The following is a 23,975-nucleotide window of genomic DNA, read 5'->3' as shown; positions in this document are numbered from 1 at the left end:
ACAGGGCATGCAAAAGGAAGTCCAACACGTATTTAGAGGGGCTACAGCGTTTATTTTCACCAGGCTCGTGCCTATGTTCGTAACTGCACCGACAGCCTCTGAGACTTGCTGCTCAGGAGGGAGCGTGGGAGTCGCTTCGAGCTGAACAGGGCTGCCACAGAACAGCTTGAAAACCACCGTCGAGGGCGACTCCAGCCTCTCCACGCAACCCGTTCAGTGCAGCCCTACCATCCCAGTGATGTTTTTTTTTCTCCCTAGCATCCAACCCAAACTTTCCAAGCCGTAATTCATGCCAGCACCTTCTGTTGTACAAGCTGGCACTGCCCAGAATCATTTGGCTCCACCACCTTTGCAATTACTCTTCAAACCTCTACAGGCTGCTACGAGGTTCCCTCCTGGCCTCCTCTTTGCCAGATCGAGCACGCCCAGCGCCCTCAGCCTGCCTTCACAAGACGCGATCAGCTTGGTAAGCTGTGCCATCTGGGCTGAAACTTCTTCCTTCTATGGGCTTTGCCTTTCCCTCCACCTAGAGAAGTGGTGGCAGATCTAAGATTTTATCAATCATATTGCCCTAACTTTAACGATAAATAAAAATATTGTAGCTCTTACAGAAGACAGCTGACAATCAAGGATAAACATAGCTAAGCAAACATAAAATTATGCATCACACACACAAAAATTTTTTTCCCCCCTCCATTTACAAGAAAATCTATTCAGGGTAAAATCCAGGAAGCCCTTTCATTTGTACTAGCACAAGTCCTAATCAAAAGCTTTCTGAAGGCAAGTGGAGCACATCCACCGACTTCAACAGGCTTTGGATTAAGCCATCAACAACCTTTTGGACAGCCAAATCTGAACTAGCATTTTTGCAAGGACTATACCAACTGGTAGCTGGGAGAACTCCATGGCAAATACAGCGTGCTCCAGAAGCTGTGCTGGTAACACTGGGTAAGATTAAATTCCTTGCTCTGTACGGCATTAAGACTGCTTTCAGACTTTGAAGTCAGCTACTGACTGAATACTCATTTTTGTTAACGATAGTCAAATCAAAGTATCAATCTTGGCATCCAGACTAAATTCCAACTGCAGTTATTACATTTTGATCCAGCCAAGTGTTTCTACAGCATCTTCTCACATAGTACACATTTTCAGCTCTCATATATTACCAAGCAGCTTTCAGCTCTGACCTCTCTGCTTATTTAACCAGGAAGTGGCTGCATTTCTGTAGTCTATGAAATTATGTATAGTAAGATTGCTAGAAACATTATGGGTATTTATTTCATTTTAATTTGAACCCATCAGTTAGAAAGAAGCTCCATTCTACAGAACCATATCCGATTCAACAAATTTAGCTTTGATTTTTTAACATTATTACCACTAAATTACTTTCTTCCAGTAGGCTGAAGCGAGATATTAATTTTGTCTGAGACTAAACTACATATTGAAAGCTACTGGTCACTCCAATTACTTCAGTGCTCCTAAAATCACTAAAGTGATAAAAGGTAGAGAGAACTAAGTATAAGTTACATCACCCTAGGCAATTATTTTACTTCCCATGTAAATTTATATTGTAAGTTTTGTTAGTAGCTTTAGTTCAATCAGCAAGAACAAGGTATCCAAACATGCTGTTTTTGCACAAGTGGACAATCTGAAACCTTGAATAAAGATACAGCAACTTAAAGGCCAGGTAACAGAACAAAGTAACGTGACCTTGGACAACAGTACAACTGCAGTATCCATTTGGGATTTCTAATGCCTTTGAGAACCTTAGATTTAACATTTTTGAGAGGTATTTTTAGCAACCACATCAACAACAAAACCCCCCAAATGTTAAGATGCATAAATTGAGGTTGCTTTATCCCAAATGATTAAACCAGAATGATCTAATATTCATACTTTCCCTAGAGTATGTCTCTTTGTTTTAGAGTGCTGTCTTGAGACTCCTTGGCAGAGAGGAAGACTATGAAGTACAGCTGAGCAGTTCTCTCGCCTGAACTGCTCTCAAGACAGCACTTTGATACAGGAGGAGACAGGACTCAGGAGAACATATAAATATCTTATAAGGTGCTGGAACACTCAGTAATTAATTTTTCAGCAAGGAGAAGCTTTTATTTCAACAATATGTAAAAAATAAATTTTGAATTTCATACTCACTGCCTTGCTACCCATGCTCTGACCCCACAGTAATAGCAGAGACGGAAGAATCACAGCTGAGGAACCTATAGAAAACAGGCCTAGAGTCACTGCTTTTAGTTAACCTGACTGCCACAGCACGAGAGCTATATTTCAATTACAGAACTAGGCAGAAGGTCCTGCTTTCTTTCTGTATGAACCAAAGAGATACAGAGCAGTCTAGCTTCAATTAGGACAACGGAGGGGGGGCACACCTCAAAGCTTTACCTACTTCGATACAGAAACGTCTTAATCACTCTGGCGTCCAAGGAAGGTTGGGCAAAGCACAAAAGCATTGGCCACACTAAATGGGTGAGCCCAATCTTTATGGGAAGTGCTATAATAAAAGTTGCAGATTCAATACACGATCCAAGGGGGGGAAGAGTGCTATTCCACCCCTCCTCTCCTTCCCCAGCACCGGTTCTGCCAGAGGTGCTTCCTGCACAATTTTAACCCCTGTCACTCCTCAGTATATTGCTGTTCTACCATGTGGGACCATTTGTCCTGCTTCAAGCTGATTGCCATCCTCAGAGTAAACAATCAGCAACAGGCTTGATTAGCTCCCTGATAAGGAGCTGTGATGTCCGCCAAGATCTGGTGGACACCTTCAGACATGCACCTGAATGGTCTGTTACACATTCCATTTTCAGACAAGAAGCCGCAGAGAAGAGAATCTGCTTCTCGTGATGTTTCTGGAAATTCTTCCTAAAACAAGAATTGAGATGAGAATATGAATTCTAAAAATGCTGAAGCTCCCAAGTCCCTTAATCTAATGTAGGTTAGAGAAACTAAGTCTCTACAGCACTGTTGCAGGCCACTGCTGATGGAATGGTCAGCAGAACCCTGCACCTCAGATAAGGATGGTAAGCTAGAGTGTTTCTCCTCCCCTTCCACACAAAAAAGTAAAGTTTTGAGCCATTGTTTTCATTCCAAAAAACCAAAAGAAGCATTTGAAAAATAAAAAGTGTCATAGGAAGAAGGAAAAAAAAAAGGCCAACAATGTAGTTTGGATGCCAGCTGTGACAATATTCACCTGAGATGTTCTAGGTTTGGATTCAAATACCTGCCCTCAGTGAGGGAAAGAACTTAACCAGGGCATTCGAATGGGTGAGTGTATTGCAATACTTGAGCTGCTTTAGTTCTCCTTCTCTGGTTTTGATGGAAAACACCAGGAACCCAATAAATGTCCATAGTGAAAATCTGGACAAGAAATTTCATGAAAGTTTATTTAAATAAAAAAAGTCTCATCCAGATATCCTCAACCAAAAGTGTCCCACAGCATGCAGTTCCTTTGTGAATTATAGAGCTATTTTATAATGATGAAATTAGCTGCTTACTTGTTCACAAACTTACTGGATTAACAGTGGACAACTCCTCTTACTAAATATTTCAGCCATTTCTTTCAAAGATCTTATTCTGAGGAATCCAGGAATAAAGTGTTTATTGATTTCTACTTGATAAGCATTTTGTCAGCAGTAATTCAAGTTCCGTACATTAAGCATTGCACAGAGGTAAAGGGACATTTCTTGGATCAGATTCCAGCATTAATAAAGAATGCTTAAAATCTAAGGCAGAGATGTTTAAGGGGGAAAAAAAAACATAACATGCATATGGACTCAGACAATAAGGTTATTGGCTTTTGAAAGACAGATTATCAAAAAAGGGAAGATATTCAGTGTTCCAGGTGAACGTGGCCATTGATACTTTAACTGTCAGCTCAGTTGTTGCTCTTTGCAGTTAAATCATTTACCTTTGACAAAGAAAAGTCCTTTTTCAGCAATCACCAACCACCTAACCAGGTATTTTTTACTAAACACTAGCCTGACTTTTTCTAGCCTACTCAGCTCTGTAATGGTCAAATTCTCAAAAATGGCATTCAGCACATTGTCAAGGGAGAGGGTCCTTTCCCATTTGATCAAATATCAACCAGATGCAAATGCATTTTAAAAATATTACTCCAAAAAGATTATTTGGATCCACTCCTGAGGCAGCTTGGGAGTATCACAATGCCATCTATTGGCCTCCATAACATCAAGACCACTCTGCACAAAAATAATTCTCATTGCTCAAACTGTTCTGCCTTGGACAGTGAAGGAAAATGGTGGTGACTTGTGTGGCCTAAAGATGTTCAAAGGAGGTAAACATTGGAAGATAAATCAGATTTGGGCGTGATTTTTAGCCAGACTGTTGGGCACCTGGGGGAAGTTTCCTGAGACATCCTCCTTCAGGGCAAATCCTGGTTCCAGACCACAGATGGTGGAGAACTAGGGAGGGAGGGTTGTGGGATTTTATTTTATTTTTTTGGGGGGGGGGGAAGGGGGGGGTGAACCTACTGCCTTCCCTTCTAAGCTGATAATTTCCTTCAAGATAAAGCTATCAGGTCTTATGGATACAAAATCCACAATGCTCATAACCAAGATAGATGCACTGATACTTCTTGGATGTCTCAATTCATACTACTGCAGTGCCTCAGCTCTCATTTCAAAGTTACAAAGGAAAAGGAAGTACCAAAATAAAACTGTGCCATGGTTTACTGCTAAAACCCAGTTAGAAGGAAAAAAAAAACTTTTTAAGTATTAACCAGACATTTTTTTTTTTCCTGAGAAGTTCTCTAGAGGTTCTCTAAAAAGCCATCTGAGACATTTCTGGGTCCCAGATCTCTCCTCCTTAAGTGCTGACCAGGAACACTGTTTTTGGAAGGGGTATCTGTCCACTGCAAAATAATTGGCACAAAAACGTTTCCAACAGCACTGCTAACAGATGAATTGTAATTTTTTTCTTACATTTTGGATTTGCCTGCCCTGTCCCTTGACTGCCACAGAGAAAGCTGGTCAGCTGCCATAACAAACATGCAAAAAAAACCAGAAAAAAAAAATAAGACTCTAGGGTGAGAAACATTAAAATAATAGAGACAGTTTATCCACTGCTGCACATTGTTGTAATTCATTTAGAATGAAGCATCTCATCTGCTTGTCCTTGAACAGCCTTGGGGAAAATCTCAGCAACCTGACATATTTAAATGTTTTTTTTCTGGTCATTGAATCTTTTTCTCACCGAATTTTAACCGAATGCATCCAAATCAGCAAAGTAAAACACTGTCCACCACAGACTATATCCCCCAGCATATGACCACATCTCCCTTTCCTTCCCCCCCCCCAGTCTACCAGCTGAACACAGTGCTATTGAAACAGCAGTGACATGAATGGCACCCAGCCTTCAGTTAATCTCCACCAACTTCTAGCAGTCACACTGTAAGAACTGTCAAGTGAAACACTTGGAAAAAAATGATCAAAAAGCTTCAAAATTGATTATTATCACACAGCTTCAGTTTGGCTGCTTGGGCAGTTAAATGGTCATTCAGTGCTTCATTCTTTGGCCAAACGCTTCTCAAATAAATCAAGGTTATGCAATTAAAAAAGATGACAGCATCAGACTAGAATTAGAGTTTCCATGCAGCCCATCAGTGGAGTCAGATACTTTTAGACTGCTGAAGAATTACTTTAAGTACTTCTAAATTTCTCCTTGCAATTCTATATCAGCAAATGCTCCTTTTTAAAGTTACGTCAAGTATTAACCCTGTCCCCAAAACACATCATTCTTGCGCTGTCTTTCCACCTGATTTTGGTGCATTCTCCTTCAGTCCTCCAATTTCTTTCAAAGGCTATTTCCTGTGAATGTTACCTGAAATAATGATCAAAATGATCCAGAACGAACTCTGGTTCGTTCGAACCCTGGCCACGGACACAAAATTTTTAGCCTCTCATAACTTCATGCACATTTGAGTCAAAGTCCTTTCTTTTTTATTCTTTCTTTTTCTTTTTTTTTAATGTCACAAACATCTTTTAAGTGGTAGGGAGAGATCATAGTTTTAAAGACAAGGTTAGCAATTTAAACATCCTATTTACTGTTGAAGAAAAAAAGGGAGGTCTCTCTCATAAACAGAGAAAGGAAACATTTTTTAAACTCAATGCATTAAGTCTTTCCAGGCAAAAATAGCTTTTTTAAAAAAAAAATCACTACTAATGTAGGTCATCTTTCCTTGTTATAGGACAGAGGAAAAAGCACTTAGGCTTCTTGTTTCTGAATAAGAGAAGCTTTTACTTTATAAAAAAGTGCAGGTTTAGCCACAGCTTTTGCACTGATAACCTTCCAGATATAAGCTCATGGCTGGACAGCCTTCAGTCTACAAACAGATAACAGTAGTGCCATTATTGTAGCACTATATATATATATATATATATATATATAAAATTAACACAGTTCCAGTTAATTTTACTATTAAGAGCCCAGTGGGGAACAGTGAAAAAAAAACAAGACAGCACTGCTGCCACCAAGTTGTATGTGACATTTTGGGAAAGTTACTGAATGAGCTGGTTTGTACATTGTTACAAGCCTGCGTTTAACAAAATTCTGTGGCTTCAGTGATGGGGAAAGGCATCTAACCGCAGCTTCAGCGAACGGGGCATTCTCTTCATCTGCGGGACACCACCAGGAACAGCTCCTGCAGACACTGCCACACCAACAAGCAGAAAAAGAGTTCCTCTTACAAATCCGGAGGTTAAGCCTTCATGGCCCTATAGTTCCAGATCTCCTTGCTAAAATGGCCAACTAACGCAAGACCTAATGGAAAAACGTGCAAAATGGTAGCAGAACCAGAGAGCAAAATTCTTAATATGCAGTGTCCACCATACCACTCATTTATCAAATTGGGAAAAAAAAATCTAAGTGAAAACAGCTTGAAGAACAGAAGAATAAATGTTGTATTTGCAGATCCACTCAGATGACTGGTAAACAAAACCATTTCCATCAAGAGTTTAAAAACATAACTCATTGCTATTTGACTTCAATCTCACAGAACACTGCTTTTACAAAATCTAAATGTGTAGAAAAAAATAAATCAGAGTTGATCTGCTTTCTCTCTCATCCTGAGAGCAGGTCTGAAGAGTTCATTAATGTGTTTCTTAATGAAATTCTTCTTCCTGCCTTTTCCATTCATTCTACTCTCACTTAAAACATTAGAAACATATGTAAATATTCTATCATTTTTTCCTGTGCATCACAAATATGTATAACTATACAGTCAGAGATACTTAATTATTGGTCCAAAATACAATTTGCAGACACTTCATTGCGAGGTAGTATTAATGAGTTTAGCTAATGCCAAAGAAGAGAAAAGTAGGGAAACATCTTACGTAAACGAATACCTTTGCATAGATTTTATTGCTTCAACAATATGTGGAACCTTTGAGTTAAAACAGCCAAAATACTCAAGAAAGAGAATACAATTCTTTGTGAAGCACACCCATGCACTTCAATGTCTGGCTAACTGGTTAATTTTCATTTCCTTCAGTTCACTTAACTTTGGAAAGAGAGAGACATGGAGAAAAGAGATACATGACAACAGCAGCAGCAATAAAGCCAATAAATAAAAAGTATCTCCTTCCCTTTGAACATGGTATGACAGCTTCTCATGAAAAAAGAAAGAGTGCTTCAAAATGTCTTGGGATGCAAAACATGAGTTTTTAAATGGCACTTCATTTGCATATTTTCATGGTCCCGCACATGTAATTCTATTTATTGAAATGAATCCTCCCACTCAAACTTTATCTCAGAGCTCTATGAAAGAAGTTCATAATCCTCTGAAGCGATATTTTATTAATCAGGAATGAAGAATGGCAGAAACTGCCCAAGAAGGAACAGCAGGGCGTTTCGGGAGCGGCATCACCAAGGGATGAGCCCATGGTGGGAGAGTGCTGGGATTTCCGCAGCTGCAAAAAACGCTGCGCCAGGCCCCAGCACAGGCTGCTCCTTCCGTGACTACGATGGCATCGCACGTCGCAGTTTCTGTGCCAGAGTCCAGTTCTCCAGATGCATTGGAATATACTGCATGGACCCTGACCTGAGCAGATGCATTCATGACCTTAAGACTCCAGTCAGATTCCATCACTGACAGTTCTCTGATCCATTCTAGCATTTAATCAGTTGCTGCAAGCAGTTATTCCAGGTTTGTTACCCTACAAGAAATAACCACTTAATAAAGCAACACGCAGTTGGCCAGCAGAAACATCTTTTTAAACCCTATAAAAAGCACCAGCATTTCGCGCAGAGAAGAAAGTACTACTTTTTTTTTTTTTTTTTTTTTTTTTGCACTTCTAGAAAAGGATGACTGTCTCTGTAGTGACAAAATCAAGACAACATAAAAAGCAATTATTTATTTCGAAGTGAGTTTTTAACTTCTAATTGCACGTGTTACATACCTACAGTTCATACCTGTTGCAACATGGAAAGAGTAGATGCTGGAGATACAGATAAAGACAGACTTCCACCATGTTCTGTTATTTAATTTGGAAGTAGTCAAATAGGTCCCTTTAAGAAGTTTTTTCACTTATTTCTTACTATGTTGAGAAAAGAGAGATTAACAAAGAAAAGTACAGGCAACTGAAGCCATTCAGAACAACACGGGAAATAAGCGGCAGTGTTTAAGGAGAAAACTACTTTGTTTGGAGGTGCAGGGTTCTGCCTTCCAGTTTCCAAAATTCTGTGGGAACCGTCTGGGCGACTGCAGCTTTGGGGGATTAGTTACAAAAGGGTGTTTCGAAAACTGTATTTGTACGTTAATATTTTGTGAATGTCTGGCAGTGTGTTTTACCCATTGTGTTGGTCATAACGAGTCTGCTTATAGAGTTCACTGATAGGAGGTTAATTATGCACCGTTAATAAACCAATAAACCACCAAAATCAATCCTGATTTGTTGCAAACTATGTGAACTAAGCAGTTTTTCCTTGTGGGAATAGCAATGGAAGAAATAAGGATTCAGAATGACGCAGGAGAAAGGGAAACGTGAAGAATGAACTGTGGGTAGAAAAGTGGAATAAGACACTTGAGAGACTGAGAAAATTAGAAAAGGAAAAAAGCAAAACCAAGGGGGGAAAAAAACCCAAACAAGGTAAATTCGTGCCCACCTGGCATAACTACAACTATCATAACCTGGAACGCTCATGCTGCAGCGCGTCACTAGCGCAACCATCACATTTCCTAATGGTTAACCCACGTTGGCATCCAGCACTCTGTTCCAAACCACGGCACGCAGCGCTGCCAGGTACATATACAGTACTTTAAGGTATCACCTGATATAGAAACTTGGAATCGAGAAGGAAGATCGGTTAAATTAGTTAAAGAAGCATAGGTACTTAGTCCCACCACAACAAATTTAGAAAGAGATTTTGGATTTGGTGAACGCCTGCCAGCCATTCTCAAACAGCGTTGCTGTTGCAGGTCTCAACTATGCCCATCCTAGAGCAGCAGGAAACAAGTGTTGGACACGTGCACATGCCAGACACATCACGGGAGCCACCCGTTTTGCATCCTGGTCACAAACAACAGCCCGGTCTACTGCAGAGCTACTTTCATTTCTAGAAATTGCTGCTGCAAAATAGGAGGCAGTAACAGGTTTTAACACTGCCTTTTGAACTCTACAACTTCTCCACTGCTATTTTCTCTAGAGTTTTTTCTCTTTTCCTTAACTGAACAATCCCATGGTTAAAAAACGCTTCAGGCAGGAAGAGAACACTCATGTTTAGCATTTGGTCCAAAACAACATGCAAGAGTAAATCAACAAACCCACTGAAAATATTCCAAGACCGTAACTTGAAATGCTGATAACAACAAATATACAAAGAATGACATGAGAAAGACATGGGGGCAGGGACAACTTTTTCTCAAAATGTGAGACACTATATAAGCGCTACTGCTAGAACAGCATAATCTTACCCTCCAGCTGAACTCTCCCTTTTTATCTCTCTGTTCTAAAACTGTACTGGTTGCTTTGCTAAAAATATACTTTGAAGTTGTCATAGTTGTTGGTCCTGGCTCATCTTTTTTCTGCCGAGTGCAGCTACAGGAATGGATCACTGCAATTAGACTCCAGTGGCTCCAAGAGACAGTTTATTCTTTTAGTTACAGAAAGGAACATACAACAAAATGAGCCAGGGAGGAAAGAAAACAAAACAAGACAACTGACTCCAAACAGGGAGAAAACTGCAAAAAAGATGGCTATAGGCTTACTGCTGAAATCTCTCACTGCAAAGAGGTGCAATACACTGGCACTAAGATCTGTTTTTAAAAGAGCAGAGAGAGATTCGCCTGCGCAAAATGCAAGCAAGAGTTAATGCACTATTTGAATGATTTGTAAGGTAGGCAATATTCTGTATTAGACCAAACAATACAGCTAGAAAAAATACAGAAGATTATTTGTTCATCTTAGTTATCTCAAAGGCATGTAAATATTAGAGAAATAAAGAAATAGTTATTTGAAGGTCTATCTACTATGTCATATACATTACCCTATTTGTAGCTTTTAACACCACCTAAGCTTAATCTTTAACCTCAGCTGAAGCCTTTAAATATTACTGGAAGACAAAAATTGAGAAAACCCAACAAACTATGAAGTGTCCAAGAACCCTCCCTGTAGGTGAATCACCCCCACCTGATTCTGAAAACAGGTTTCTGCCACTTGTATATCAGCTTTACTCATGTGCAGACAGTGACAGAAATCCACCTGGGAAGTCCTCTGAGCATTAACTTTATGTGATTTTACACAAACATCCTAGATCATTAATCATTCACATACATCTAACAACTGCCAAAGATGAACCTACAGTCCCCAGCTTTATTCCAAAAATTCACGTGACAACTACAGCAAAGGTCAGTGGCACCAGCTTGGCTTAAGAGCACCTATGTGCGTCACACTTCAGCAGTGCAACTTGCTTGCTATTGCATGAAAAGGTGCTTGCGGGTATTTTAGATGGTCCCCACTCAAGGGAACCTGACAAAGGTACAAACATAAAACTAGAAAGACCTCTGGCTTACAGCATTTAATTTCTACTTTTGCAAGAAACATGTCAGACAGTATTGTTCAGAAGCTTACCTAGATCTATCCCAAAATCAGTTTTATCCTATAGTCAGTGTTCTTGGCAATGCTACTCGATTCTCCCTCCCATTTCTCCCCTCATCACCAATTTGGACTCATTTTCATAGCAAAACTCTGGGTATCTGCCACGAGTGGAAGCTCGTGGAGCTCTGCCTAGAGCAGAAGCTCCTAATGTAAAGTTTGGAGCTTTTTTAATGATTCTAATGATGGCCATAAGCCAGTAGCATTTAAAAAGAGAACAAGGCTGCTAAGCACTGAAGGTAGCAGGCAATTCAGATTTTTCTGAGTGTCTTGTGGCAGCTGCAGATTCATATTACACTTACTAATAACAGTAATTGACTTTTGAGATTAGATTTTCTTGCTTGCTTATAAGATTTATGATGAATAACCATAAAAATTCAAAATTTAACCCAGTAACTGCTGACCAAAATAGCAGATCAGGCTGACAAAATTTAGCTACAGAGATAAAAATGTACCATCAGGTAATGCAGGTCATTTTCTTGACAATACGGGACTGGTGCCTGAGGAATAGTCCTCAGAGTATGGCTCAAACTGGTTCTAACCTCAAACAGTAAAGTTTGTCGACTCTTCTCCATGCTGAGAGATTTTCCTCAGGAACAAACATTTCTTTTTCTTCAGTCCAGATCCTCATCTCTGTGTTTTCACACTAAGACTCCTTGTTACAGTTCCCATAAACTCCTAAACAGTTCGTTCTTATTGGTATTTTCAGCCCTTACTTAGTCAAAGCCTAAATATTAGCTTTTTCTACCATTTCAATGACATGACAGTTTTCCACAGTCTTCTCTCTAAGAAGATTTGATGTGCCAAATTTTTTGGCTAATAAGTCACATAAGTTTGTATTCTTTGCTGGTGCCAGAAGGTATCAAGATGTCAACAAACAACTCCTCTTTTGATACAGTCTGCAGAAGGTGAACTTTCAGACCCTGGATTATCAGGACGATGAGCCAAAGGGCCCCTGGGACACAGTAAACAGTACATGGAAGCCAGGAAGGCAATCAACAGTGGCTGGGTTTCAAGGGAAAGTGACAGGCATTTAAAAATCAATTGATATTTTCCGTCACTGTTTGCTTGGAGTGCTCTCCTATTTTTTCTTTTCTCTCTCTCTTTTTTTTTGTTTTTGCATTTTTCCTTTCTTGCTGCAGCAGCCTCACATCACTCACAGACAGAAGCGAGGATGCTCACTTCTGCAGAAGCCTTTGTGTATTGATAGTATTGATAGTATCTGCTCCCACGAAAAGGGGGCTAGGAGATCAAACTGCATTGCAAACAGTCCTCTGCCTACCACTCTACCAGGGATAATCCCAGCCAAAACAAAACCAGCATCTTCTCCATATGCGGCCAGACCAATTAAAAGAAAACAATGTTCCTCCTTATTACTCGCAGAGCAGTACTTGAACGACAATGCGTTTTCCAGAGCACAATTAGATTTGTCATTGGATATCAATATGCCACACAACAAGGTAAGTGGCAGCAGGCCCTCACTGCAGTGCTGCCCATAACCATCTCACCATCTTAGAGCTCAGGGCTACATACTGAGACACGTGGAGAGATGAAAGAAAGCACAAATACTCCGAGTGGGATGCAGCTCACTTAATAATAGGTGTCCACCACCACAGCTACCTGATAGCTAGATGTCAAGGCATGCATTATAGCCCATGGAAGCCTGGTCAGTATAGCTCCTGCAGCTGACCATGCAAGGTTAGGTAAATCACACCCTGAACACTACCGACCTTAACGGGTATATCTGCCCTCACTAATTCACATATAGACACCTGAAGTCCAGTGACTGCAATCACGTCTTTGCAAACAAGAATCTTTTCTTTTTGAGGGAAATTACTTTTCTAAGTGGGTAATCAAAAGCCACCTTATCCAGTCAAAGATGTGTTTTTAAGTTATTTGTCTTCCAGAACAGTAGGACGTCGAGCTTTTTTTCCTCTTACTTTGGGGACCAAGAGTTACATCTCACAATTCTTGTTGTACGGACCAGGAAATATACCTTTTCTTTTACTACAAAACAGCTAACATCAACTGACACCATACGGTATGCTGGCAGACTGTGTGTTTTATATTTCAGTGAGTCCAGTGTTTTCCTCATTCATTACTGGTAATCAAGCCATTTGAAAGAAAATGAGAGGAGCTGCAGAGATAAATACTGATTTGGAGAGAGGAGACATAATCAAAAGAATAGAATTTTTTCTCAGATTTTACATACAAATTTCTCAGCTCTGGAGAACATAATAATTGATGTATAATATATATAACTAACATTAAACACTAAATGAGGCTCAGAAAGTCAGTCACTAGTAGAAATAAACTGACTGAAGAGCAGCTGATACTAAGCCTTTATAAATACAACAAAAACACTCAACAGGAACAAAATTGACAGACACACATTAACTTAATACAGAAATTCCAGTACTATTGAATGATGCATTGGGCATGCTATTCTAAAAGGTAACTATGTATTCTTACAGATGACTATGTTCATAAGGGTTGGCAACACTGACATTTGAGGAAAATCAGTAAGGAGAGATGAAGCAAATGGCATGAGCATGTTCCCCATTAATCCTGCAAAACTCGCAAAGGTTATTCTAAAGTGATGATAATGAAACAGTAACAGGAAAGTAATGAAAAAATCCTTAAGTACAAATGCCAGGAGATGAACAAAAAACAAGGCATATTCAAATATAAAATAAGGTTACCAAAACAGATAAGTGACCTCTGCAGAACCACAACTTTAATACCCCAATTCTAGATGACACAAACAGAAACTTCTTTTATGTCCGATATTAGGTTCAATCTGCTAGTATTGGACCTCTCAGGGCACAGGGTCCAAAAAGATAAGCCTGACTAACCTACTACCGCTACCTCTAAATTAGCAGCCAAAGTGTGTTCATAACACATTCAAAACAAACAAGCCTACACATTACCCGGAAAGTTTTATCATGTTAACAATTCCAGGTTCTAAATCAAATATGCAACAACTAAACCAAAAGCGTATTATCAAAAAGCAACACTTTAAGGAACTCATGCTCTATATGACACCTAAATTATTTTCTCAGTATATGAAAGTCATCAGGATTGCAATCACGCAAGCAGAAAATGGTATCATGGTTTACATTTTAACACATTTTACTTATTTATAGCTATTTTGTAAGGTGTAAAAATGACTAAAAATATATATCTTGCCCAGGATTTTACTACATAAGGAAAACCTGATTTGAGCTAGCATTCTAGTTGTCATAGTAGAATTAACAAAATGGTAGCTTATTCGAGCTAGGCAAGAAATTTTTTTCTTGTCAGAACTATACAGCACTTTTGCATCCTACATAAGGAATGTTTCATGAGTTAAGTAAAAAATATTCACATGATTTTATTAAATTATAAAGAGCCTGAATTTCTTAGATAACAGAATTACCTACTCCAGGGTAAAACAATGCCTTAACAAATGGGTTAAAAGATTGCAATACTACTGCCAAAATACTTTAGAATTAAACATTTTATCATGGTATAAGGTTCTGTTATTTAATTAGAACAATATAATATTGAATAATAACAACTACCTGCAAAGAAACAATGCTTTACGCTTAGTGTGATAAAGCCTGTAAAGTATGTACAATTATTTTCATCAGTCTTAGTAAATTTGAAAGGTAACTAAGAAAAAGCTGCATTACAACTGTCCACAATGCTTTATAAATTTCAAGTTATACCATTCTTAGTCTGACATCAAATATTTTATATTAGCAGGCTTAAATGCTCCCACTAAACAGAAAAAAAAAATCTTGCAAGCCTTCAAATGTTAGAGTAAAATTTCTACTTTCCTGAAAAATATTTCAACGGCCTATTCAAATAGACTAAAAGATACCTTTGACTCCCCCAGGAGTGATGCTTCCTTTTACAAGCAGAAGACAAAATACTAACCGCTTTTCATAAACAGATCCAAATCCCTACCTTTCTGTAGACAATCATATTTGGAGAACTCTCCTCTGGGTCAGCAGTTTCCACGTTACTTTGATCACCGGACGCCTGGGCCATGTTCACCTCTCGCTGCTCAGCCTGCAAGGATGGGAGTAGAAATCAGTGTCACTCCAGGCTGCAGACGAGTGTGGCAAGGCACAACTAACGCAGACAAACAGAAGAGGAAGATACGGAGGAAACCACGCTCTGGACTTTATCTGATGCGGGATTTTATTGCATACATGGGAAAGATACCTCAATTTTTGTCTGATTGTAAAATGCTTGGATCTTACTTCTCTAAAGCATGATGCTCAAAGAGTGAGAAACATTTAGTTGTGTATGATTGTGGTTTGAGTACACAAACACACGCTTCTCCTCCCCTTTCAAACGAAAGGCAGACTAATACTCTGCACACTTTCTTTCCTCATTCTAAGGCACAAATGGCTCAGATCTTTATGGGAGCTTTTTATGTGCTAGACACAGAAGCCAAAAGAGGAGAAACAGCTTGCTTTAATAGTGAGTTAAATCTCAATGAAACCAGTATGTGCAACAGGTTGTCATGTACATTGCCATTTGCACCAAAGGTAGATAGAAGCCTACTCCGAATTATGAACTAACCTATGAATGTGGATGCAGGTTCGCACTGGGCACTGTTTTGAATGCTCAGTGTTTCATTTCCTCTGAAGGAGGAGGAGACAAGTTACACCTTAGATTAGATGTTGTGGAATCATGTCATATAGCCAAAGAAGTGCCACAGACTCTAACAGACCCCAGTATTAGAGCTGTTTGAGAAACAGAATTTCTTCTACTTTTAAAGTATTGAAATTTTGCATCTCAAAATATTTTATTAAAATTTGAGACCCCCAAAAAGTCAAAATATGTTCACACAGAGAGATGCATTATCTACAGACACATTCCTAAAAAACCATTTGACTTCCAACCACTTTCCTTATTCAAGGAAGAAAGAAGAGGCTTTTCTATTTCTTTCTTCATTCGCTTTTCATATTCCTGCAGGAGACCAAGTGCCTTAGGGTAATATACATATATTGTTTATAACTATGTGTATAATATAGCCCCAAATCATTCTAGCTGTCAGTTATCATCTCCCAAGGACCAGACAAGCACCAGAACTGGACAAGGGTATCACATCCCAGCTCTGTCTTCTCCCAGCAGCGAAAATGCCACTGTGACATTGCATCCTCCAAAGAAGCTGGAAGCAGCTGAGATACCTCTTTATGCGAAATCAAGACATAACAGAGGGCTCAAGGATGAATAACTGATGTCAACTGATGTCCAGATTCCTTCATTTCTCTCTTTTATAAAGCATATATGCACATACATGAATATACACACAAATGCGTAAACACATAGGTTTTGTAATTCAGTAATACAATTCCAGCTCAAATCAAACATTACCTAGACCATTTTTCAAAGGGATGTTCAGATCAATTTAGACACAATATTTTATATTTAAAGGTCATCAAATAATTTTAATTTCAATTAACATTTTTCTAAATTATTCTCATGTCTTTCTGGAAGCCCAAACATTGCACCGTTGTGCAAAGTCATGAGCTAAAAAGGAAACGGACTAATTTCTCTAAGCAAAAGGATCAGATACAAAAATTTAAAATAGCACAAATGGTGAAGGGTAAAGCACTTTAGAATTACAGCATATTGAATGATTTAAGCAGAAGTGCATTTTCACAGCACTTCTGAGTAAAACTTTCTGATACAAGGCAGAGCTGAGAGTGTATTTCAAGTCATCCAACTTTCAGCTTTACCTGTAGTACATAAGATCATGTTTACCCCAACACATTACATCTCAGATTTTGTTTTCCTTTTATATATATAAAATTAATATTTAATTGAGAACGGCTCTTTAAAGAAAAATTTCCAATTTCCAGTCAAAACGCCTCCTGCAGCATTACTCAGCTGTGCCCCGCGCTCGTTTCATTATTCGCTCTGAATGTTCACATTTACAACTTGTTCCGTTGTTGTTACGCTCTGTAAACTCACTTGATCTTCCCTGATACTTCAGGATTTCTCCCATAGCATATCCTGAAGCTTTTCATCTACCCCAGTGCAACAACACAAAAACATCTTGTACCATACACAAGAGCGGTTTTCACACAGCTGATGGTGAATCAAGGGAAGCACAGACTACCTCCAAATATTTACAAATGGTAATTAATAAAAATGATCCTGTTCAGAAGGCAGGGAAATCACCTTCAGCCTGGGCTGGAGACAAGGCCTGTGCATAGGCCAGAGGTCCACCCAAGAGAAGGGTCAGGCACAGACCTCCTTGGGCAGAGCAGGGCCTCAGTGGTGCCTAGGGACTCTCAGGGAATTATCAGGGCTTTGACAGTTTCCAAAGTTGCTTTCATTTCCTTTAGATTGCTTCTTTTATGCACAAAGTCCTTTATTAGATTTTTTTTTCTTGCTAGAATATAAAAAAAAACACACAGAGAAAACGAGAGAGAAAACCTGGGCATGCTCCTGGTTCTTCAAGATGAAAAGCACAGCAGTGCTGGGTCCGTATGAAGTCCCACTACATCTGTGCTTTTTATCGTATTCAGAAACGCACACCGCACGACGCGAGGCGCCCGGCGACGCTGACTGCCTCTCTGCACTCCTGCCGTGCTAAAGACTGGGTTCAAGCCAGTTCTCAGATATCCCCGCTACTAGCCTGGAGACTGCAGCATTGACTTCACACTCAACGAACGCAGGCTAAAGGCCATTCAGGCAGCAGCAATGCTTCTAATTAAACAGCAGTATCAACATACTTTCAAGCAAGTATCACTTCATCTTTGACTGGGACACGGATCACCAGGGGAAGGAAAAGAGAGCACAGACCCCCGGTGGCAACGATACAGGCTACCCAGTGTGAACAGGAAAACAAGACTGCTCACATAAAAGTCTTTCACGGTACTATGTTAATATCCTGCACTTGCAACTATGCAGGTCAGATGGGGACTTTCAAGTACTGCTTTATTAACTAAAGGGTTCTGATATTATTTTTTGGCCAGCACAAAAAGCGTGTGTGTGTGTGGGGGGGGTTATTTCCAAGTAAATCCATACATTTCAGTTAGTGTTATTCAATTACTTCTTTCAAGACAATAAGCATCCTCCTTCCCTCCTACTACCAACACAACTTAAAGAAATCTGTTCTTCTGTATGATGCTCTGTTCAGTTCTTCCTATGTGACTCAAACATAATTTCTGTGAATGCATCTGAAAAATTACAGGGTGTCCTTTCTAGTTTGTGATGCCCACTTCAGTAGCAATTATAATATTATTACAGAAGATTACAACAGACTTGCAAACCAGAATGGTTGACTGCTTTATTTAAAAGACCTCTAAATTTGTTTACATATAAGATACAGAAGCCCAACCGATAGTAATTTAGACTACATCACAAAGTCTATGCTTGATAATTCACTGCACTTTGACAAAGTATGCTGCCAAATAAACAAATAACACACTAGGATAGTACACGTGACCATTTAAAATATCTTCCAATTACAGTGGTTGTGTTCCTTAAACACAACCATTTTCCTTGGCTTCTGTGCAACAAGAAAAAAAAAATCTGACGTTCAAATGCCCAGTGCTGAAGTAGTAGCAGAATACAGTGATATATCTGACATCCAGGTTCAATAAAGATTAGACGTTAATTAATTACACCAAGTATGGGAGAGGCAACAAGAAGAAAGGAAACAAAGCCTTGGCAGAAATTGAACTTGGCATTCATTGTACTGTTTTGGTGGATTAAGTGTTTATTCTTCCCATCCATATATTTTCCCATCCCCTATTATATATCCTAAAAGAGCAGAATTAAAGAAAGGATGACTAAAGGAACAGATAACAGCACATGAGCTATTCACTTCTACCTTGTCTGTCTTCATCCAGCCAACACAGGTGATGACTCTACCAGAAATATCTTAAGCCATATGATGGTTTGTGAGTAGCCAGTTAGTGGTTTCATTACAATCCCTAGTGAACATCTGTCCTAAATTCAAATACCAACATTAAATCTGGCAACCTTCTAGGAAGTCTGTTCAACAGAGCCCCAAGGCTAACTCAGGCAGAAAAAATACAACACTTTCCCAGTCTTAACAACTACCCCAGTCAGAGTAGGCTCCCCTTTCTTCCAGACAGAATTTTAAGATATTATTGGTTGACTATATAGTGAAAGTGTAAGGGGGAGGGGGGAAAGGGGGAGGAAAAATGTAGCCTGGCACTTAAGAATGCCACAACTAATTGTTCTGAGGAATCCTATTGAAATCTACTCTTTCTACATGATTTTTCCCCCTGCACTGTCAGCCTACTTGCTCAAGATACAAGCAGAAAGTCAACCTTGGACATCCCTGCACAGGTAAAGAGGAGTCTGCCCTCTGAGCCTTTCTAAATGTCTTGTGATGCATTAACCAGAAACGAATCTGACTCATTCTTATGCAGCCTCTTCAGTTCTAGGGGGCTGTAAAGGGTGAAAACAGGTATTTTATTTAGACTTCAGATTTTACAATTTTAAAGTACTCATGCACAGGCTCCAGTTAAGGGCCTGACCAGATGCCACCAAGACAGTCCTGGCAGCGCCTTACTCCTACAGGCAGTTTACCCCATTATCAGTGGCTAACACATACCAGCACGCTTCCACACACCAGTCTAAATACATACGCAGAACTTTAAAAAATAAATGAAATAAATGGTCCCCAACTTCCACTCTTAGGTTAAGCTATTTTCCCATGGCTACTTTTCTGACAATAGCCATGCTTGCAGTGAACCAAAACCCTCTGCAGCAAAAATGATAAAAATATAAAACTACTTGCTCTAACTGTTCTCTCTGTCACACACAAGGAGCAAAACATCAGTCTTCAACACCTCATGGATAAGATAGCCCCTGAAGCCTTAAACTAAGACATCCAGAAAAATAGAGACACAGACGCTAAAAGAGAAGGTACATTTGACACGTGCTTACAAGTCATTCCACTTTTTCCTGAGAAATATATTCACACTAGACTAGACAGACAGCTGTTAACAATATGCACTGAATCACAGCAAGCTTTATTTCTCGCCAGTTTGATCAGGGCTCCTCAAATACATTCCCCCCTACCTCCCCAAAATGAAGAGAATCTGTAAAGACATATAGTTCCTGTATATTACAAAAGGATCAATAAACTCTAAACTGGAATGGCCAATATAAAAATAATGGTTCAAAAATCAAAAAAGTTCATTCAGAGCTCACCTCTTTCCAATTTCTCATTCTGAAGCTTAATAACATAAGTCCAGAGACAACATCCTTGACATTATCTTGCATAAACACTTATGCATTTTCATGCTTCAATACATATTTAATCTCTATGTATACGCAAATTCAGTCATAACAGCTAAGCAGTATATTAATAGCTTTCCATTAATGTTCTAAAACACCTTGACTACCGTAAGAAAAGCCTATTGTAAACAAGACTCCTGCAAGAAAGCTATTTCAAAGGCACAAAACTCCATGTGCTTCATAGAAATTATCTCACCTAAGACTCCTTATAAACTGGGCTTTGGAGGTAAGATACAAGGAAAAGAGGCAAAGTTAGGAAAAATTCTGCAAAACCAACTTTTTTTTTGAAAATACCACTTAGGTTTAACAAACCAATGCAGGGTGATATTTGGCTTCATACCTTGTGTTTTAATAAACTATTTGTAAAATTAATACACAAAATTTAAAGCACTGAGCATTTCTAGCATGTCGGGGTTAAAATGCGAAAGCCTGCCCAAGTAATAAGCACAAATTTAAACCAAGAAAACAGAATCTACTACGCAAATCCCCATGTAACTATCAGTCAGCATTGCTCAGTTGAAATACAATTCTGGGTGACAATAAATGGAAATTACCTTTGTCCTATAGAATTAATTTCAAGAGCTTTGCATTGACATGTAGTGCCAAGGTCAAAACACGAGAGACTTGCAGCTTTAGCATGCAATGAGTGAAAAAAAAGTTTCATGGCATTAATATCTAGCTAGCTTCATTCTAATTAGTAAAACACATCTAGACTACAAGCCTGAGAATTCATAGAACTGCATGTCTTGCTGAACTGATAATTTTCTAATAGGAAAATTCTCTGTCTGGTTTGCAAGAATATTTAGATCCAGTATATCATGTTATTAAAATGACAGGTGGGAAGAGACAGGAACAAATAATCAGTTAATTTTAATTCAATTAGTCTCCATTAATATTAAATTGATAGTTCACATGGCCACTACCAAATTCTCTCTAGAATTGCTTTGGGAAGAAAATTAGACCTTTCCACATTCTTCTTCTAGGTAACTATTACTTTATTTAGCTGGAATCTAGGCATGCCAAGCAAGGTGTGTATACTAGAGCTCAACATAGACCATATTGTGAATATCCCCTCTTGTACCAAAGCAAATACGTCAATCAGAGGATGCTCGGGGCTGACCTGGGCTATGCAGTCTAGGTTTCCCTGGTGTGGCTTAGACATAAGATCGCTGAATTCCCCTCTACTCTGCTTTCAAAAGTAATTTTCTAAACCCGTATGACTACTGAAATGACTTCCCAAACAGAAACCAAATGTGAATGATACAATGTCTGCCTGAATCAGCCTGAAACACTGGCACAGAGGTAGGAACTCAGCTCTCCCATCCAGCACCCTCACAGGCAAGGAAAGCAAAAGTTGGGTATCACACACTGCCCTCTGCAAAACAAGATCCTGCAAGTGCGTTCCCCTCCTGAAACAAGTGCTCAGGAGGATGTAAGTGACAGTGAAACAGGGACTGGGGACACATGCGTAGGGAGCCACATCACAACCAGCAGTGACAGGTCACTTGGAGCTCCAGACACCACTGCTGCAGGAAAAGGAGTTTAGCTCCGATCCAAAGTACAGTTCCTGAAGCTTATAAAAATCCTCCCACTAACTATTTTGGTCAAGTTGCAACTGAAGGAAGTTAGTCTGAAAACATTTTCTCAGTGGAAGATTATCCCTGGACTTTCTGCCTCTCCTTGCAAGGTGCATGTGCTGAACATTGCTGTACTATCAACATATTCAGTCTGCTTTTGTTTATAAGGAACAAAGTATAAATATTTCCCGCAAGTGCACTTAATATTAGATGTTTTGCCAAATGACTTCCCCTTTGTTTATGAGAAAGCAGTTTCATTTTATAGTAGGAAAATTCATTGATTCTCGAGAAATCCATTCCTTCTCTTTCTGATGTTCCAGCTCACAGTGATAAACTACTGGCAGTTCACCACTTTTCTGACCATGCCATGGGGCAGGAGGAAAGAAGAGCACACACCTAGGCATGGAAATGGCAGAGACTCTTTTGCATCTGCACGCCAGAGTGGGAAGAACAGACCCAGTTCTGGGCCACTCCCTTTTTGGTCTCTTTTAAGGATACTGGGATCCTGATGGAGACTGGGATATCCAATTTCTACTACCCTTACAAACTTTTCCTCAAGGTGAAGTCTCTTACATGCGGGTAACTTTTAAGTGCTTCTTGTGAAAAGCTTGCCTCAAGACGTCTTGCTGTGTTCTTAAGGGTATGTTCACATTTCTATACAGCATTGGGCAGAGGGCAAGCTCAGAGCTCCTCATCATCCACACCGCTTAGTTGTTTGCTTGCTCCCTGGCTCTCCTCTGCAGAGCTCCAGTCGTCTGTCTTCAAATTGGTATCTGGGCAAAGGTCTGGGGACCCAGTTCTCTCCTATGATTACTCCCAAGAGTCAGTATGAATAAGCTTATACAAGATTTGGTCCCCTCTATCTTATCCACACATCCAGTAGTGTCCTAATTGGTTCTGCAACCTCAAACACCCTCACATTGCGTCCCAGGTCACGCAATGCATAACCTCATCGTTTGGGTAGATTGCAAGACAATCTCACATTTTTAAAATGCTATAATTGGAAAAAAAAAAAAAAAAGGCATGTAATGATCATTATATCTCCAGGCCACAGAGATACCATGTGGTACCCAGAGGAAACCCCCAGTCAAGTATATGCAGTGTGGACACAGACATCTATTTCAGAGGGAGCAAGCCCTGGGACACGAGACCATTTAAGTCACGTGACCTCCCACATACAGACATAGCCTGTAAGTTTAAATCCAGTCCTCTGTGTAACGTAACGTGAGCAGCTGGTTTCTACACATTCTCTTCTCCAAACACCGCCTGTCCTCAATTACATATATGCTTCACTAAATGAGGAAAACATTCAATGTGTGGTGGTCTAGACAGAACATTGCTAACCATGAAGCCCCAAGGCCTCAAAACACCTCCAAAAGGGCTCCTCTCTGTGGTCTAGAGCTCTTTTTCACTACATCTGTGATAAATGTGGTGGTACTCACCTTGTCACATAACTGTATAATGAATGACACTAGCAGTAAGTTTTGAACATGTCAGAACAGGAACAACAGTTCCAGTTATCCCAGCAATGTTACTCACCTGTGACCTGTCTCAGTTACCCGGGAGATGATCATGCTGCTCCTTGATTACTCACCAGAGATTATGGACTTTCCCCAGGAAGCCACATCCAATCTTGAGCCTACATCTATACAGTATTTTGAAATCTGCAACTATTTTTAGAATGCTGAAAACACTTTCTACAGCCAAATAAATTCCATAAATCAACGGGTTGAAAACAAGTTAAAGTAGCTTTCCCAGCATCTTACACTGATGAGAGCCCATGATCCCTGACTATGAACTAGTAAGCCTTAAAAAAAAAAAAAAAAAAAAAAATTTGAATGTAAGACCACTACCTGTTTTATCTTCTGTCCACCCATGGTGCACTGGAACTATTGCTTAAAAAGAAGACTTTTCCCATTTTCAATGTTTTCAATCTATTATTTGTCAGCAGGTAAAAAAGGACAACAAGCCAATCAAAATAAAAATGAAA

General features: G+C 39.5%; 1 protein-coding gene across 6 annotated transcripts in view; it reads right to left on the bottom strand.

The window, feature by feature from the left end:
* RGS6 (regulator of G protein signaling 6) overlaps positions 1 to 23,975 on the bottom strand; it is a 287,533-nt gene that overhangs the window by 256,751 nt on the left and 6,807 nt on the right. For all 6 annotated transcript variants that reach the window (XM_062576773.1, XM_062576769.1, XM_062576767.1 and 3 more), the window contains one exon: positions 15,075 to 15,179. In XM_062576773.1, the coding sequence (XP_062432757.1) occupies positions 15,075 to 15,158 (84 nt within the window). In that variant the 5' untranslated portion in view covers positions 15,159 to 15,179. The remainder of the gene's footprint in view (positions 1 to 15,074; positions 15,180 to 23,975) is intronic.

This window comes from Rhea pennata, chromosome 5 (assembly GCF_028389875.1).
Source record: "Rhea pennata isolate bPtePen1 chromosome 5, bPtePen1.pri, whole genome shotgun sequence".
Classification (NCBI taxonomy): Eukaryota; Metazoa; Chordata; class Aves; order Rheiformes; family Rheidae; genus Rhea; species Rhea pennata.
This window is presented reverse-complemented; position numbering and strand designations above follow the sequence as displayed.